General features: G+C 36.7%; 1 protein-coding gene across 1 annotated transcript in view; it reads right to left on the bottom strand.

Moving 5' to 3' along the window:
- LOC129265553 (kanadaptin-like) overlaps positions 1-18,832 on the bottom strand; it is a 33,007-nt gene that overhangs the window by 9,487 nt on the left and 4,688 nt on the right. Inside the window, exons 3-9 of the mRNA XM_064101852.1 lie at positions 18,657-18,791; positions 17,963-18,032; positions 6,032-6,174; positions 2,778-2,938; positions 1,752-1,821; positions 1,051-1,240; positions 641-728 (exon numbers count right to left, since the gene is read on the bottom strand). Of these exons, the coding sequence (XP_063957922.1) occupies positions 641-728; positions 1,051-1,240; positions 1,752-1,821; positions 2,778-2,938; positions 6,032-6,174; positions 17,963-18,032; positions 18,657-18,791 (857 nt within the window). The remainder of the gene's footprint in view (positions 1-640; positions 729-1,050; positions 1,241-1,751; positions 1,822-2,777; positions 2,939-6,031; positions 6,175-17,962; positions 18,033-18,656; positions 18,792-18,832) is intronic.

Raw genomic sequence — 18,832 nt, 5'->3', positions numbered from 1 at the left:
ATTACTAAGTCATGTTCTGATGTGTATAAAGAAATCAACAAAGACCCTAGATCTGTACAATCTTAGGAATGCTGGGCATGAAAACAAGGTGCTCAGAGCATTTTTGCACTTAAATAAAATGCTAATATTCAATTACCGGGTAGATCAATTTAATATAGAATACTGTATGAATACTGTAGATTTTAAAATAACAATTTCTCATTCTGCAATTCACAGATAAAAACAGGATCAAAAATTGATTTTAAAAAAAGAGGGAACAATAATGAAGATTTTATAAATCGATCATCATTGATCTACATTTGACACACTCAACTAAGGTGAAGTAAATGGGAACCTGGCATTGCTAGTGTGAGATATTAAATGGAACCCATGCTAAATCTTTGATAAACATGTGGAGTATCAACAATGTGAAATCTTATAGACAAGAATGCTAGGCAAGATCAGAATATAATGACTGTTATTTACTAGAATGATAATAATAATAATTAAAAAAAAAAACCCATCCCATTCAAAATTAATCACACATTTAACCATACTCTCCAAGACGATATTAAAACATCTGGGATTGAGAACATAAGTCATACAGAAAATACCAAAGAACTCAAAATGTCACTAAAGTAGTCTACTAGTCTAAACCTACCTTTGGCTGGAATTTTTCTTTGAAATTTGATTTGGATTTCATGGAGCCTATCATGGAAAGAGTCTTGCCTTTCGGAAGAGGATTCAACCTGAAAATACAGCAAAGATAATGATTTAACAATCAAGAGTGACAAATTTCGGTCAACTGATGTCGCATTAAAAAAAAGCATTCCACTAATTGATATTCAATCAAGCATTGCTTTTATGCATTATTGCTCTCCTTTTTTCAGTTGTCAAGTATTCCGTGAATTAATATTTGAAATTACCACAATATTCACAATTGAGAATATTTTTTTTTAATCCCCCTTGAATATTTTGATATATCTATCTCAATATTGTTTTCAGGTATTAATGTAATACAAATGTTTTTTAAAGCGAATAGAGAAATAAACCTGAAACAATGATACTCACTTGGGTGGCTCTGGAATATGGGTAGGTCTGGCCAGCTGGATTAACTTCTGTAGTTTGAACTGCTCCTTCCTAAGATCCACCACCTTGAATTTAAGTTTAGCCCTCTGAGCTCTATCATGTGAACTACCCCCAGCCTTTAAGCTTGCTATGAAATCATCCAAGGTGTCAGATTCTCCTGATGTTTGTTGTACTACAAATAGAAAACAAAAATAATCAAATAACAATCGGGATGGATGGAATGCAAAAATATGAGCGTAAATGGTATCTAAATAGCTATCTTATGATTATGTGGCAGATGGAATTAAGCAGTATTTCAGTATTACCAAAAATTACCAGACAGAATAAGTGTACGAGAAAACATCATATTCTGAGACTTAGTAAAAACATTTTTGTTCTCACTTTCTGATGGCATTCCTGCTTATATGCATTTTGTCTTCTTCAGAAAGTACAGAAAAGCTTTGTAGATTTGGATAACAATTCATATCCTGTAAAATGATAATCTATTAAAAATATACTTTATTACAAACATGTGATACGATATAGAGAGCAATAAAGCTGGTGACTCTAAATAATACACAATGCTATATCATGACTACAAATAAACAACGGCAAATTGTTAACAATGTCAAAAACTGTTTTGGGGCATGGGATAAATGTTACAAAAGGTAACTAAAATCAATATATCATTCTATTAGTATTACCCTTTTTTGCTTCTTCAAGTTGTTTTTCTGTTGCTACAAGCTCAGCATCCACTTCTGCAAGCTTTGCAAGCTAAGAAGTAATAAACACAGAAATATTACATAGGTTAAGTAGATCTTGAATCAGTCATAGGTCAATACGCCATCACGTGATCATAGCTGCAAGGATTGCTACTTTACATTCTAGGTTTTGATATTACTCACTGCTTAAAAGCGGCCTAATTAGGTAATTTGCTTGATGTACTCACTAGTTTGCACGCATAGATTTCATGAAGCACGCGCCTGCAGTATTTTCATTATGACATAGATGGATCAGAGCTGCAACCAGTATTACAGGTTTACCATAACGCCAACAAAGATTATGATGGTAAATCTATATAGACTGTATAATATAACAATGGTCTGGTTTATCTGTTTAATAAATAATATTTCAACTCCCTCCAAAGCTATATTTTCCCCCTCAAGAGAATATTTTCCCTTTGCACAAAGTATAATCCCTTAGTAAAATATAACTATGTAGGGGAAATTAAATGTTATATTCAACCACCAGGGGAGCGTTTCATGAAATGATTTTATCCGACATGTCCTGTTTTATCCGACAATTACCACAGTAACAGTACTTCTCAGCCAATAAGAATCAAGGAAAGTTGTCAGATCTGACAACTCGTCAGACAAAAATGTTGATGAAACGCTCGCCTGGTAGGCAATATCTGTATAAAATTGAATTAATTGTTATCGAGAATGGTGAAGTACAATAAAACGATGCTTGTCACATTCAATATTTATAAAATTTATCAAACATTCCTGGGCTGTGAAAAGATATATACAATTCAGCAATTTATTTGGCATTATAATATAACTATGTTTCATTATCATTATCATTATTCATGCGTCAGTAGGATTTAGACACTGGAACTTACAAGGATGATGGGAAGTGATCAGCAACCTTCCACTAAATATCATATATTAGTGTCAATAGTGTAGACAGTCTAATGCCATAAATCTTAATCACACCATGCCATCGCTTACCAGAGAGTCATATGTCTCAGCCTTCTCTTGAAGAATTCCAGCTTTCTTCATCCGTTGTTTCCTCTTCTTCTCTATGGCTCCAGTTCTGTCCAGGAATGTATCATCATCACTATCATAATAGTCATCCTGGGCCCAATCCTTGGCTTTCCTCTTCTTACTTTCTGCAATATTGATGAAAATAGTGCTATTAAATGGCTAAACAAATAATTCACATTTCATGCATGGACATCATTAAGCCAAATTGTATAATCTATTACATGAATACTCCAAGCCCGGAGGGGGGTGATCGGTTGAACCGTATCTCCTCCCGGGATCCGCCACGCCCGGGCTCCAAAATCGCACCGCGTGTCGGGCCTGCCACTCTTCACGGACTCGCCGCAATCGCAGCCCATCACGACCTCGCACGACCAAGTCATCGTCCGATTCTTCCACCGAAAATCCCCGTAGACTTGTGTGTTGTAGCCCGACATTCGACCATGACAGACGACAGACGCGTCACGTGGGTCGTCTAGCTCCGAACGCCGCGTTCTGATTGGTCAACAGCGGCGCACAGACTTACAAAATTTCATATAGCATTAAAAACCCAATTGTGTTGTGAAAGCGATCTGTGGCGACTTACGTTAGCACAGTGTTTTCACGTGTGCAGGGACCCTGGATCGATCCCGCCAAAACGTGTTTTTTTTCTATTTTTTTTTCGGGGGGTGGTGTGGATATATTTTTGCTTTTTCTTTAAATCATATTCCTTCCCCGTTCCTACCCAGCTTTATTCTCTTTTTACTTTCATGTGAATTTCTATTTAGGCCTGTATTATTAAATCATGGAGCTATTAATAACTATGATTAAATCTTACTTCTTCTTAATCACTTATGATTTTCAAGTTCTTGATTACACTTACTTGGGCAAGGGTGGGAAGGGAAGTGAGTTAAAGGTCAAGTGCACAAAAAATCTTTAAATTAATAGAGAAATTTCCCTTTTTTAACACAAAACAGTTATATACACAAAACAATGGTATGCAAATAGAGTTGATTATGTCACTCACATCACATTACTTTCTAAATTTTGGTTGCATTTTATTATATCAATTTTAGCAAATTTGATATAAAAACTCTTCATCGAATCACAAAATGTTACATTCATGGAAACTACGAATGTTAATGGAGGAATTAAAATCCCTCTCAAAATTTGTTAAAGAAAATGAGAAAATTAAAATGAAATACACATGTCATGTACATGTATCAAACAAAAAAAAATACACAAGAAATTAGAGTGTGTGTGACATAATCGGTTCTGTAATTTGCACATTGACCAAGATGAGCATATAATTGTTTTGTAAAATTAGGCAAATTTCTCAATGTCAAAATAGTAATTTTTTAAATTTTGAATCATATAGTTTTATGAGATTTTCTGCAATACTTTATTTTTCCTTAAATTCAAATTAATTTTTTGGTGGGGTGGACTTCTCCTTTACTCTTTGCATGGAATGTAGGGAATGCACATATGCAAATCAGTAATTGGACACATTTTCACTTTCCTTTCATCCAGGCCACTCCCTCACATCCACCAGGTTTACAGTCTTATAACAAAAATGATGAATTAATTAGAATACCATCACACCATAGCTCCATGATCACACAACATTCACACAGTGCTTCACAACAAATATTTCACTTCTGTTCCTACATGCAATAATTACTGTGGAAAACAAAAACAAGGCGTAACCACATTCGAATACCATTTAAAAGGACATATATATAAAACATGGCGAGCCTTAATTTGAATCATGTGTAGAATTTAAAGTGAACGTGAAATGAGATTTTGGCATTCTGTCACAACTGAAATGCACTTTCGCACCGGGTGATTTTCGCCAATTAATTTTGGCACAATATAATAATTTTATTCCCAAATGTCTAATCAATCCATAACCTGAATTTCAGCCGATCGACACCTTCGTTTGAATTCTCAGTTGGACTTCGTCTTCGCCGTAGTTGCGATATGGACTAAAGTTAGCGATCACAATAATGTGAACCTGCCTCGCGAAGGATGGGGCAGTTTGCGCTGCGCCGCCTGTGTGTCCACGCGGCAGGTTCACATCATTATGATCGCTAACTTCAGTCCATATCGCAACTACGGCTTCTTTGTTTTTTCCCCATTGCTTTCATACTTTTTTCTTTTTCTTTTATTTTACATTTTTTCCCTTTGACTCCTTTCACTTTGTTCTTTCTTTTTCCCTTTTATTTATCCTTTCTTTACTTTTCACTTCTTTCTTTTCTTTCGTCCTTCCTTTCCTTTATACTTCCTTATTATTTTCTTTCTTTAATCCTTTTTTTTTAGTGATAAAGGGGACAAAAAAAAAATAATAATAAAAAAATAAATAAACTTGCGTCATTTTAAAATGTTTTCTTCCTTCTTTACTTTTTGGGACCAATAGAAATAAAAAACAGTAAAAAAATAAAATAAAATAAAAAGCGGGGGCGATAAAATGAATATCAGCTAATGCAATGAAATACGTTGAACAAGTAAATAAAAGGGTTAATATAAATCCTCCAAAACCAACTACTTTTTAAACTTCCCTTTTTATAGTTAAAATGAGGGGCAATATTTTTAAACGCTTCTTTAACTAAATATCATATTCGTCCAACTTCAATAGCATTTTAATTCTCTTATCTGCATTTCTTTTATTAACCATAATCCTATACTCTTTATCACTTTTTACTTTCTCACTATTACCTTTAATCAATCATATATTTTTCAAAACAAATTACGACTTCAAATAAAAAGCTAACTTTCACATTCCTTTCAAACCACAACCTTCCCTTAAAAAATTCAAATGTTTATTTCTTTCCCTATCTTGAATAAACATGTCAATCTACAACAAATTCTATTTAACTTAATCACACCCCCAAAACCCGTGGAATTTCCACGGGCTCTGCTAGTAGAGAATAATTGCATTGAAGGACAATAATTGCCCATAAAGTCTATAACAAGTTGTGATCACTACGCCAAGATCTGCATTGACAATCAACATGAATTTCATATGTGACACAGCCTCTGAAGTAGTGAGTACAAGCCTTAATTCAGAAACTAAGGTGAAGTCACACAAAACATTTCTTTTTCCTCAAATCTTAATTTCTTCATTTGAATCACAGAAAAAAACCATCATGACTTATCTACAGTCACATTTTATAGAATGCATGTACATGTAGGTCTAAGAAGTGACAAAAATGATAGAAGCAAAAGCATGTTTGTGATCATACCATGTGTAGCTTGTCTGAGTACTCCATGAGCATCCAGGATACGACAAGCTTCTAAGGCACAGGCTACAACAGCTTCTTTCTTCTTGCCTGATACAGCTGCTTCTGCATAGATTGGATTACCAACTGAATCATCAAGAGGCAATCTGAAACATGTTCAAGTTTTAAGAGTTAGTTATGTACATTTGTGGAGCTTTAGATAACATGACAAAACTGACGATGTATAATGATGTTCATAGACATGCAATTCCAATTTAAAATCCAGATTTGAAGTTATGAAATAACTATCATGACCAAGATTTATCTCTGTTGTAAATTTGAATACGAGCTGTACAAAATATCATTTACCTGCGGTACGGTTGTATAGCAGGTAAATGTTGTTTGTTTCGTTAATGTTCGTAAACTTTGCAGGAATGCAAGGTCAATGGGGTTCGAAGCCTCCGTGGAATGTAGTTAAAGGACAAGTCCACCCCAATAAAAAGTTGATTTGAATAAAAAGAGAAAAATCCAACAAGCATAACACTGAAAATTTCATCAAAATCGGATGTAAAATAAGGAAGTTATGACATTTTAAAGTTTTGCTGAATTTCACAAAACAGTTATATGCACATCCTGGCTGGTATGCAAATTTAGGAGACTATGACGTCATCCACTCACTATTTCTTTTGTATTTCATTATGTCAAATATGAAATATTCTAATTTTCTCCTCGTTGTCAAGTGATACAACGATTAATTCCTCCTTAAACATGTGGCATTAGCATTGTTTAATACTATATGGTTCAGTCAAGTTGGTCCTTATTGTCAAATCTCAAAAAAATGAAATATTGTATAATTCAAACAATAAAAAACAAAAGAAATAGTGAGTGATGGACATCATCGACTGACTCACCTAGTTGTGCATATCACTGTTTTGTGAAAAATAAGCGAAACTTTAAAATGTCATAACTTTCTTATTTTACATCCGATTTTGATGAAATTTTCAGCACTATGCTAGTTTGATTTTTCTCTATTTATTCAAGTCAGCATTTTCATGGGGTGGACTTGACCTTTAAAAGTGCATTGGTGCATTGGAGCGCGGAAAGAAAGGATAATATGCGGTAAGGATACGTTGGGCGTATCATTCTAGCTTGTTCTCTTCGTCACGACACGACATTATGGAGCCGTCCGCAGTTGCGAATTTCGTCGAAATAAAAATAAAAGAAAGCCAGGCTGGGCTCTTAAACCAGCTTGATAAGCTAATATATTCAAAGCTGGGCAGTTTCCAACAGAAGATAAACGAAAACCAGCGTGACCTCAGCGACATACAAATAGCCAAAATAGAGGAAGTAAGCAAAGACGAGTTCAATATCCGACGTAGGGGTAACGAGGAACAATACAAGCTAAATTCGAAGGTGTTGAGGAAAATCAAGCAAGCTGACGTCCTACTGAGTGAAGAACATGACGGAGCCAAAGGAGAAGATCAAAACTAGCTGAAGGTATGGAGTTAATTGAGTACAGGCAAAAGATAATCAAGCTTGCGGACAGTTCTGAAGGCGGATGGACTACGGTAGACGAGTACGTGAGAAACGATTTGGCCGACGATTCAGATGACGAGAAGCGGATCATGAGAGCTGAAGCTAGGGCCCAAAGAAAGAAAAAGGCGGGAAAGCTTCTTCAGAAAAAGAGTGTCCCGATTCTCCCCATATCGTCCCTATTTTGGTGCTAATCAGCAGAACAGCACTTCTTCTTCAGGATCCGCCTTTGTTGTCAACGCCTCGCCATTTTCGGGGAAGAAACCCGGAGCATGTTTCTCGTGCGGCAAACCTGGTCATTGGAGGGCAGAATGCAAGGAAACCGGATCAAGTTATGCCAGTCCCGTGTCAAGTCAATTTAACAAGCTAAGTGATATTTCTCATTATTTATGTAATCGGGCTCACAAGGATGAGAGTATACATGAGTGTGATAATACTGAGAATGATGAATGTAAAAGTCCATCTCCGGTAGGAAGGTTGAAAAAAGGCAGTGATTATTGGAAAGAAATAGGACTGTGCAAATTCTGAAATACTATCTATTTTAGATAAGGGGTATGTATAACCTTTCATGACAATGCCTGACAATGAAGATTTAAGAAATAATCGATCAGCAATCGAAAATTCATCTTTTGTAGAGGAAGAAATCGGAAAGCTAATCAAAAAGGGGTGTGTAAGTGAGCTAAAAAAGAAACCAAAAGTGATTAATCCTCTAACAGTGTCCAATAACAAGCAGGCATGAAAATTGGGTATGAAAAAAAAAGCTGAAAGGGTTTTGGAAATGTCGTTGACAAGACGGTGGGCGAAGCCCACCGGGCGAGCGGCTTGCCGCTCGCTGCTAACGGGTGGGGTCCAGGGGCAACGCCCCGGTGGGGGTTTTAGGAGTAAAAAAAATGGAAATTCAGCAAACAAAAAAGTAAAACGCGGAAATCCGCGGAAACGCGGAGAATTGTCATGCCTGAACAAGGCAAAATTAAGAATGGTGCTCGATTGTAGGCACGTGAATCCGCATCTGTTCAAGCAGAAATTTAAGTACGAGGACGCCAAGGCTGTTTGCGATGTTTTCGAAAAAGGGGATTTTGTTTTTACTTACGATTTAAAATCGGCATATCACCATATCGAAATACATGATGATCATAAAGAATACCTGGGCTTTGCATGGAATTTCAACGGGATGAGACGATATTTCGTCTTTAATGTACTGCCATTCGGTTTGTCGACCGCGGGTTATGTATTCTCCAAGATAATGAGGCCAGTAGTATCTCATTGGCGAAACCAAGGGCATAAGGCTATAATGTTTCTGGATGATGGCATAGCAGGTCTTGATGGTTTGGAAGAGGCAAAATCATTTAGTGAGCATGTGCAATTGGACTTGAGAAAATTAGGTTTCTTGTTGGCAAACAAGAAATGTGATTGGGAGCCAAAACCACAGGCTAAATGGTTGGGCTTAGACTGGGACTTCCATAGTTTTCAGGTTAGCATAACGGTTAAACGAGTTGAAGAACTTAAGACTTCAATATCAGATTTTATAGCCAAAGTCAATTTGAACCCGGTCGTATCTGTTAGATTTCTAGCCCGCATAACGGGAATTATTGCATCAATGTACACAGTAATGGGTCCCTTAGCGCAACTGAGAACTAGGAATTGTTTTCATTGTATTAATACAAGAGCAGGTTGGAATGCTCCAGTGCTAATTACTCCAGAAGTTATGGCAGAACTAATGTTCTGGAAGGGTAATATACATCGCTTAAACATTGCGCCCATGCAGTCAGCTTTAAATTGCCATTTCTCTGTATTCACAGACGCATCCGATTTTGGTTATGGTGGATATGTAGATGGTTACGATATGGAAGTGGTGGGAACGTGGTCAGAATCAGAGAAGATTCAGAGCTCGACTTGGAGGGAGCTCGAGGCCTTTGTGAGAATGGCCATGACATTGAAATTTCACGTAGAAGGACTCAATGTACGATGGTATACAGATAATAAGAATGCTGTGAAAATTGTGAAAGCAGGGAGTGGAAACCCTGAGCTTCAGAGGAAAGCTATGATAATAGAGAGCATTTGTGAAGAGAAGAATATGAAGATATATCCCGTGTGGATACCCAGAAAAGAAAATCAAAAAGCAGACAGACTCAGTCGTGTCACCGATAGCGATGATTGGCATATCAGTTGGAAAAATTTCTATAGTTTGAATGAGAGATGGGGGCCACACGTGTGGGATAGGTTTGCTAGCAATTATAATACTAAATGTGAAATGTTTAATTCTAGAGCTTGGTGTATTGGAACAAGTGGTATAGATGCATTCTCACAAGACTGGGATGGTGCATTAAGGACGTTCCACAGTAATGTTTGTGCGCATTATGATCTGCGCATAGTTTACACTCTGCGCGCTGACGTCACAATGGATGAACAGGTGATTAATTAGCTGCGGGTTTGAGCTGATTTTTCTCATCTTCTGCACTTTAACTGCAGATCCGATGCGTCATTTCATGAAGCTAAAAAATGGAATTGTTCCATGGACCATTCAAAAAAAAAATTCTACAATTTCAAAATACTTTACTCTGCATTGCTGCCAAGAATCACGAATATTACCCCAAGTTTGAATACATAGTAGAGTGGTTTTTATTTTTTCTTCACATAGATACAAAGCATTCGGCGCATTTTTGGTGTTTTAAAAAGCACATTTGCTCTAATAAAAATGCTGATAGTTTAAAAACAAGCACATGAACCCCTATTTTTTAATGTTTGTACCTCTTAGGTATACCTTCCTCTACAACTCTGCAAATTTTGGTGAAAATGACATGGATTTTGAATAAAGTGCAGCATTTATTGTACGTTTGTAGTTTGTTACTGAAATTTTACATTTTTTAGATTGGGATTTTGTTATCGTTTACGCCTTTTTAAAGAAATGAGAGCGCTGTTAAACTTAAAATTGCAAACAAATAGCACTATGAATAGATTCTCCATTATAACGATACAATTATTAACTCTCTTGCGAAATTTGATGACTTTTTCATGTATTCTGACTGAGTAATAGAGGTTTAAACTCATTGTAGTAATCTTGGGAGGTCTAAAAATGCAAAATTCTTTTGAATGCGCAATTCTTAAGAACATCAATTTGGGTGAACTTTGAAGCTCTATAGCAAAAAATCAAGCACATGGACCTATGTTAATTTTTGCATATTTCGAATATTAAGGTTCTAAAGTATCTATGTGCAAAGTTTGGTGAAAATGACATGGATTTCACTTTAACTGTGGAACGTCCTTAAATTGGTGGGTTCCACCACCTCGTTTGATCGCTCAAGTCATGGATAAGATAATGCGAGAAAAGGCAAGCGGCACGCTTATGGTGCCTTTCTGGAAGTCAGCTTATTTTTGGCCTAAGATTTGGGATGGTGAAAGATTCCGAGTCTTTATTAAAGATTACGAGATTATCTCTTCAAAATCAGTTACCAAAGGCAAAGGTAAAAATGGAATTTTTGGAAATGTTAAAAGTAATTTTAATCTAATTGCTTTGAAGGTACGATTCTAGATCAGACGCATGTTTTTCTTTTACATGAATACAGGTCTAAATGTCAAGGAGGTTATCTCGGATCTGCTACATGATACTGGTGTGAAATCTCCGAATCTTGAGAAGCTGATGGGCGTTATGGCAAGCCAACTTATCGGAGCGAGGAGCGAAGGTACGTCTTCAAAATACATGGCAGCATTAAAAAAAGGGAGCATTTTTATTTCTTCAGAAGGGGGTAAGGCCATGCCAGCGGAGCCCATTCACGTAGCCTTATATATCTCCAGCCTCATAGATAAGGGTTCATCTGTTAGCGTTATCCAATCAGCACTTTACAGCATCAAATGGGCGCATAGCATCTCGGGTATGTCTGATCCTACGGACAATGCATTCGTAAAAAACCTTCTAGAAAGTGCTAAAAGGCTGAATGCGAGACCAGTAATCAAGAAGGACATCGTAACATCAGATCAGATAGTTGAGTTATGCGACAAGTACGAAGATTCGTCAGATGTTTTAGTTTGGAGGGATCTTGCATTCATCGTAATCAGCTATACTGGATTTCTTAGATTTGACGAGGTGCAGTCACTTAAGGTTTCAGATATTGTTTTCAACGAATCTTTTGTTTCTGTGAATGTCCATAAGAGTAAAACTGATCAATATAGAAGAGGGAATGAAGTTTTGATTAGTAGAGGACATTCTAGTGCTTGTCCTATCAAGGTTCTAAGAAAATACATTGATTTAGCTGGTATTGCGGAAAGTTCAGATCATTATCTGTTCAAGCCTGGTTATTGTAATAAAGAAAAACGATGTCTTGTGAAGAAAAATAAGAAAATCAGTTACACCAGAGCTCGGGAAATGGTGGTAGATAGGATGACGGAAGTTTGTGGTCAAGCAAACTTAGGGTTGCATTCTCTAAGAGCCGGTGGGGCTACTGCAGCTGCCAGGGCATCCGTGCCAGATAGATTATGGAAAAGGCATGGACGATGGAGGAGTGAAAATGCAAAAGATGGATACGTTGACGATAGTATCAGCCACAAATTGTTGGTTACAAAATCGTTAAATTTGTGATTCTTTACATATCAATAATAATTGTAAAAAAAAAAAAAAAAAAAAAAAAAAAGTTAGTAGAGGTAATAATCATAAAGTCAAAACAGACAAAAAAGAAAATGAAGAAAAAGAAGAAAGCATTTTACCATTCTTAACATAATTATTAGGAGGTATGTTTTATGGTTTTTAGATATCCAGAAAGAAAGGCCACTAGGTATTATCAAATTAGATTCATTACTTTAATGCCTCGATAGCCAAGTGTCAATCATATAGAAACATTGACAAAATGGATTCAGTTTCATCGTTAAGTGTTTTGAATGTCATGTGTTTTACAATTCAAAGTTCAGCTTGACAATATTGGTATCCTAATAAGGAGTATTTGCCAAATATGAGCCGTTTGTAATCTGGTTTTAAGGATTCAATTCAGTGCTAATGGTATTTCCAAAAGTTAAATGTATAAATGCAAATAAGATATAATAAGTAAAACTAAATAATACTAATAAGATTTAGATCAAATTTTTGATACATGGTTGATGTGATAATAATAATATACATGTATATCGCAACCTGTTTTATGTTGCTAGGTTACGAAAACAATTAACTGCCTAATATTTTCCCCTCCCCGCTTTGCCCCCTTTCTTTGAAATCTAGTCGTCAGGCTAGCTATATCCATATGATATTTGTGATTAGAAAGAGTCTCTTTTATGTATTACTAAAATGAATGAATGAATGAATGTAGGAGGTGTGAGGATTTTACAGAAATTATAGAACAGACTATTATTTACCTGCGGTACGGTTGTATAGCAGGTAAATGTTGTTTGTTTCGTTATTGTTCGTAAACTTTGCAGGAATGCATGGTCAATGGGGTTCGAAGCCTCCGTGGAATGTAGTTAAAAGTGCATTGGTGCATTGGAGCGCGTAAAGAAAGGATAATATGCGGTAGGGATACGTTGGGCGTATCATTCTAGCTTGTTCTCTTCGTCACAACAAATTTACAGAATTTAAAATTTGCAAAGTGAAAGTGTTCAAATTCTTACATTTTATGGTAAATCTGATAAACAAATTTACAGGGGGGTTTTGCAATAGTCTCTCACAGTTTTTCCAGAGTTTTTGCTCATCGAGTTTTACCTCTGGTTTTTTCAACTGGTCTGACTTGTCGCATAATATTCCTAATATCTATCAAGAACGGTGTTCTGCAAGTTCGATATTTGTTTTATCATTTACAATAAAAACGGTCGGTTGGCTCCTAGTCGTCGGGCAAGCTATATCCATATGATATTTGTGATTAGAAAGAGTCTCTTTTATGTATTACTAAATGAATGAATGAATGAATGCAGGAGGTGTGAGGATTTTACAGAAATTATAGAACAGACTTAATTTTACAAGGTCCCTGAAAAATAAAGATATTGATTTGAAAACAAGGCAAAAGCGATTTTGTGTCTAGCCCACTTATGAAAATAACCAGAAATATCGTGATTTGCGAGGGCACGCAACAGAATTGTATCAAAACTTCATTGTGAAATGACTGGGATGGAATAACACTTGTCATAAGGGCCTTGCACGTAAACTTTAATGTTGACCTGAAAATGACCTTTGATCTTACCATGTGATCTCTGACTGCAGCATAACATGCAGGTCGCCTAAGTACATCTACATCTACTATCCAAGTTTGTTGAAAAGTGACTTACGGTTGCGGAGTTAGGTATCTTAAGAGAGTCTTGCATGTAAACATTAACGTTGACCTGAAAATGACCTTTGACCTTACAAAGTGACCTCCGACAACAGCCTAACATGCAGGTCCCCAAGTCCATCTACCATACAAGTTTGGTTGAAAAGTTACTTACGGTTGCGGAGTTAGGTGTCATAAGAGAGTCTTGCATGTAAACATTAACGTTGACCTGAAAATGACCTTTGACCTTACCATGTGACCTCTGACTGCAGCATAACATGCAGGTCTCCCAAGTCAATCTACCATCCAAGTTTGGTTGAAAAGTGGCTTACGGTTGCGGAGTTAGGTGTCATAAGAGAGTCTTGCATGTAAACATTAACGTTGACCTGAAAATGACCTTTGACCTTACAATGTGACCTCTGACTGCAGCCGTTCGGTTGAAAAGCGACTAACGGTTGCGGAGTTAGGTGTCATAAGAGTCTTGCAAGTAAACTTTAACGTTGACCTGAAAATGACCTTTGACCTTACAAGGTGACCTCTGACTGCAGCCTAACATGCAGGTCCCCAAAGTCCATCTACCATACAAGTTTGGTTGAAAAGTGACTTACGGTTGCGGAGTTAGGTGTCATAAGAAAGTCTTGCATGTAAGCTTTAACATTGACCTGAAAATGACCTTTGACCTTACCATGTGACCTCCGACTGAAGCATAACATGCAGGTACCGCGCAGCGGCCTCGGTGCGTGCGAAGCACGCACGGGGGGAGGGTTCGGGAGGGGGGTGTCCCCCCTCCCGCGCAAAGCGCGGTAGCTATCGAAAATATCAATATCGACGAGCTTAGATTGCTGCTAAATGCACCACATTTTATGTCTATTTAATGCTTCTCCGGCCACACAGCCGCAACGGTTGCGCGAATTGCGATTGAAGCAGAAACGCAATTACTGATAACTTAAAAATTGAAGTCAATCTCATTTTATACTTACAGTTTATATTATAGATTATTCACATCGATAAATTAACTCCATATAGTTTCCAATGTTCAGATCGATATCGCTACATCCTTAGAAAGTGCGATTAATTTTGTGAATGCGTGTTGTTTCTTATGTCAATGACCGACTGCATCTACGGACCGCATGTTGCGTAGCCCTTTGAGCTTGCGCTGCGTCACGCCCTTACTAAATCCAAAGATTGTTCCGACTTCATACCTCGAGCACATTTGTTCTACGGCGGCCGTATGGCGAGTCGAAAACAGCCGTTTTAACATTTTTTGTACCAGCTGAATATAGGTGGTTTGAATAAAAATGAATAAAACGGCTGTTTTCGACTCGCCGTAGAGCAAATGTGACCGAGGTACTATTTGGAAGCCTCGGAAGTTTTCTTCCGAGGCTTCCAAATAATGGGCATCGGTATTCATGAGACGGGGTCCCCAACTTATATAATTTGCATGGTTTTTTGTTTGGTTTATTCGATACTCACTGAAACTATAACTCCCATAAGACTTCTGTTGATGATGTTTATACTAATAATTTCCAATCGAGATTCTTTTATCACTGTCAATTATTGCTGTGTTCATTTGTATTGTTCGTTACCCACCTATAAAATAATTAATGTGCTGTGCTCATCACGAGCGTGAGAAATATTTTTAGTCATTCATAATACTCTAATATTACGAATTTGCTGTTCTTAACTGCGATTTAAAATGTTTGGAAAGTTTAGGTTAATTGACAGGAAACAAGATTTCTATTTTTACATAATACATTATGTAGGCCTACAAATACAGCGTGTGTGAAAGAGAGGAAGAGGGGTGGGGTTGTAGGATGGTCGAAGGGAGAGAGCGATAGGGGAGGGGTCGTGGCGTGGACAATGACAAGGGGATGTTGAGATCGTGTGTGTGGGATTGGTGAAGAAGTCAATATTCGAAGCGAATACATTATAGACGTGTCTGTACTTCTACCGATGATGACGGCCGAATAATCTTTCTTACATGTATATTTTGGTGAATTAAAAAAATATTTTCTTGCACCATGAGTGGGATGATCGAGGTACGTGATTCAATAAATTTCATCACAATATCACTATAGGTGTAGTTTGAAAATCACGAACAGTTTATTAAAAATGAATAAAAGAGAAAGATCTTCTTAATTTTATAGCCCCCATCCAGCGTAAACACCATGAAGAGTTTTTGAGGTCACGAAATCAGCTGATTCGCAATCAAACAACAGGTTAACAGGTCACACACGTGGGACACATTCCAAGGGCGGGAATTTGGGGAAATCCGTTTTCAGGCACAATGATTGGCTCAACCCAGAAAGTGAATACTAATTAGATCACGTGCCACCGGCTTTGGGGCGTCTCGTTCACATTCCAACTCATTTCATAAATATCATCCACTCGCAGTATAATTAGGCTAACGACGTTGTCAAGATATAACTCATATATTAAAAGCACAATTCCGATATAAAAAAACATAAAGACATAAGTGAACTTGAAAAATTCATCCAACGATATTCAAATTATACTAGCAACTCATTGTGGGCGTGAAAAAACGATATACATATCCGATATCCTCTTAAACATTCACACATATCAACTTCAATAATTCGTACTTGAAACGAATATCTGTGAATGAATTTCCAATTCCACTTTGTTGAATGTGTACTTCTATCGAAATCTATTGAATCACGTACCCCTCCCGACCCAAGGTGGATTTTCCAATCGCCATAAAGATTATGCAGCCACAATCACAGTAGACACATCCATAAATGAATATCAATTTCATTAGCTACGAACAATCCCCTCCCCACAAAGTCACAAACATCCCATCATTTTCATCTACATTGCTCACGGCCACCCCCCATTATTCTCTTTTTTTCCTTTACACAAATTGATTTCAAATGATATTTTATTTTAAATCGTAGTTAAGCAATTGTACAACAAATTCATAAAGCATTCACTGTGATGACTAAAAACACTTCTCAGGCCCGTGACAGGTGCGCTCATTATTTAATTGGCAGGCAAAGAGTAATAAAGAACAATACAAATGAAAATACACTGTACGTATAACTCACATTAAAAAATGAGTCGTAATGATACAAAATGTGAATAATATTAATAAAGATCGATTATTAATTATGAAAATTATAACAGATTCAATGAATATATGACAAAAATCAAATTAAATTAGTTTTGGATCCCATCTAATTTTGGAAGACTATCGGATCCCCGGCCGGATCAAGGATTTTGATGCCATGTGCGATTTGTATTATGAATGTGACCGTTTTGCGAGCGCAAGTGCAGTGGCACAGAACTTGGTAGACACGCCGTCGCGAAATTAATCAACAGTTTCAAAAGATCGATGTAGAGATCAAGACTTTGGAAATAATGGAGTAAAATCGGAATTTAAATGTGAATAAATCATTTTGATGTAAGTAAATGAGTCGCACATTATATCAATCCATTCCATTGGCTTTGTCATTATTAACGTGATCATTGAATAGTTTTCTCAATTCGCTCTACGGCAGTGTCATCAGAAATGCATTTAATGAATTCATGTAGATGTAGCTATAAAGGCTGGGGCCTGGGACGAGATGAAACTATATTTCGATCGAATTTTGATAGTAATTTTGACACACTTTATTTTTGACATAATAAGTGACAATATCAACTGAAATTCGTAATAATCTAAATTACATTGCCCAAGCCAGTAACCCACGATACCCCTCTCCCCTCACTTGTTTTTGAGCGTATTTACTACCATTTTAAAGATGTAAATAATGTGAGCAATGCGATACGCAAATGCGAGGTAAACATCTTCGCGCTTCCCACAAAAGAGATTGGGCCTCGAGTCGAGGTCGTATCGTATATAGCGCACTAGTAGTACAGTGAGTGAGTCACAGAAATCCTGGGAAGAAATCGTGAACGAAATAATCGACAGGTTTATTTTAGGATCTGAAAAGCAGATTATTTTTTAAATATATTATTCAGTTTTTGTGTAGATCTAGGCCTGCTTTCCCTGCTTTACAGTTGTCGGCCACGGTTGTCGGGGAAGTTCACGGTTGGCGGATTTGCCCTGAAAATTTTCAGGGTTGGCGGCGCCCGCCAACCGTGACACGTGGTAGCGAGAACGTTGCTTTCAATAAATCCAAGAAAGCATGAATGACAGAAAAAACACTGAACTCAAATTTAAAAATATCATGTAACTTACTGCACTCTGCAAACATACTGATGGTTGAAGCCACTACCTTTTTCATCTACTACATATTCTAACTCAACATCTAAGAAAGAAAGGGAAAAAAGTACGGGTAATAATACTCATGTTTTTTATAGAAATCAAAAGTAAAGTGGAATAATGATACTACCACACATTAAGCAATGCAAAGATTCAAAATATTCCTGTACTTATGTGCATAAGAATAATCAATGTTTTATCCAACATGTTATAGCAAGTTGGCAAACTATACTTAGTGTCTGCCATTCAAACAAAAATATTCTGGGATGAATTGCATCAAAATAGCCAGTATAAACTTATGTTGCATATGTTGCCTTGATAAGGAGCCTTTCATCTCAAGGTTGCCATTGATATCATATTAGACAACTCTTCAAATAATTGAGAGGGTCATCAAATACATGCCTTCTAGAGGATAGTTTACACAGAGATAAATATGAAGTTGACTTTAGACATATACTGTAAATGCTGATGAAAATATGGTATTTAAATATAATTAAGCTAAGAGATGAATTTGCAGTAGGTAACATCTTACTAACATGCTCATATGATTGCTAGCACAGGGAATTTACATTTAATTTTAATTCACATTAAACTCTTAAAAGACAGCAACTGGCATCTGGCAGGTTAGACAATATCCCGACTAGTTGATTTAGATCTTTAGACCTCATACCTTCTCTTTCAAAGAATCCCCTAAGTGTCTTCTTAGGATCCTTGATATAAGCAGCTTCTCTCTCTTCTTGGGTTTCTATCACAGCAAAGGGATTTTCTTCATCAGAATCTGCTTCATCTTCATCGCCACCCATACCTATCAATACACAAAGCATTTAGGACAAGGTTGTTGAAGAA

Source organism: Lytechinus pictus, chromosome 7 (assembly GCF_037042905.1).
Source record: "Lytechinus pictus isolate F3 Inbred chromosome 7, Lp3.0, whole genome shotgun sequence".
In the NCBI taxonomy this organism is placed as follows: domain Eukaryota; kingdom Metazoa; phylum Echinodermata; class Echinoidea; order Temnopleuroida; family Toxopneustidae; genus Lytechinus; species Lytechinus pictus.
Note: the sequence above shows the minus strand (reverse complement) of the source record. Positions and strands in the feature narration are given on the sequence as shown.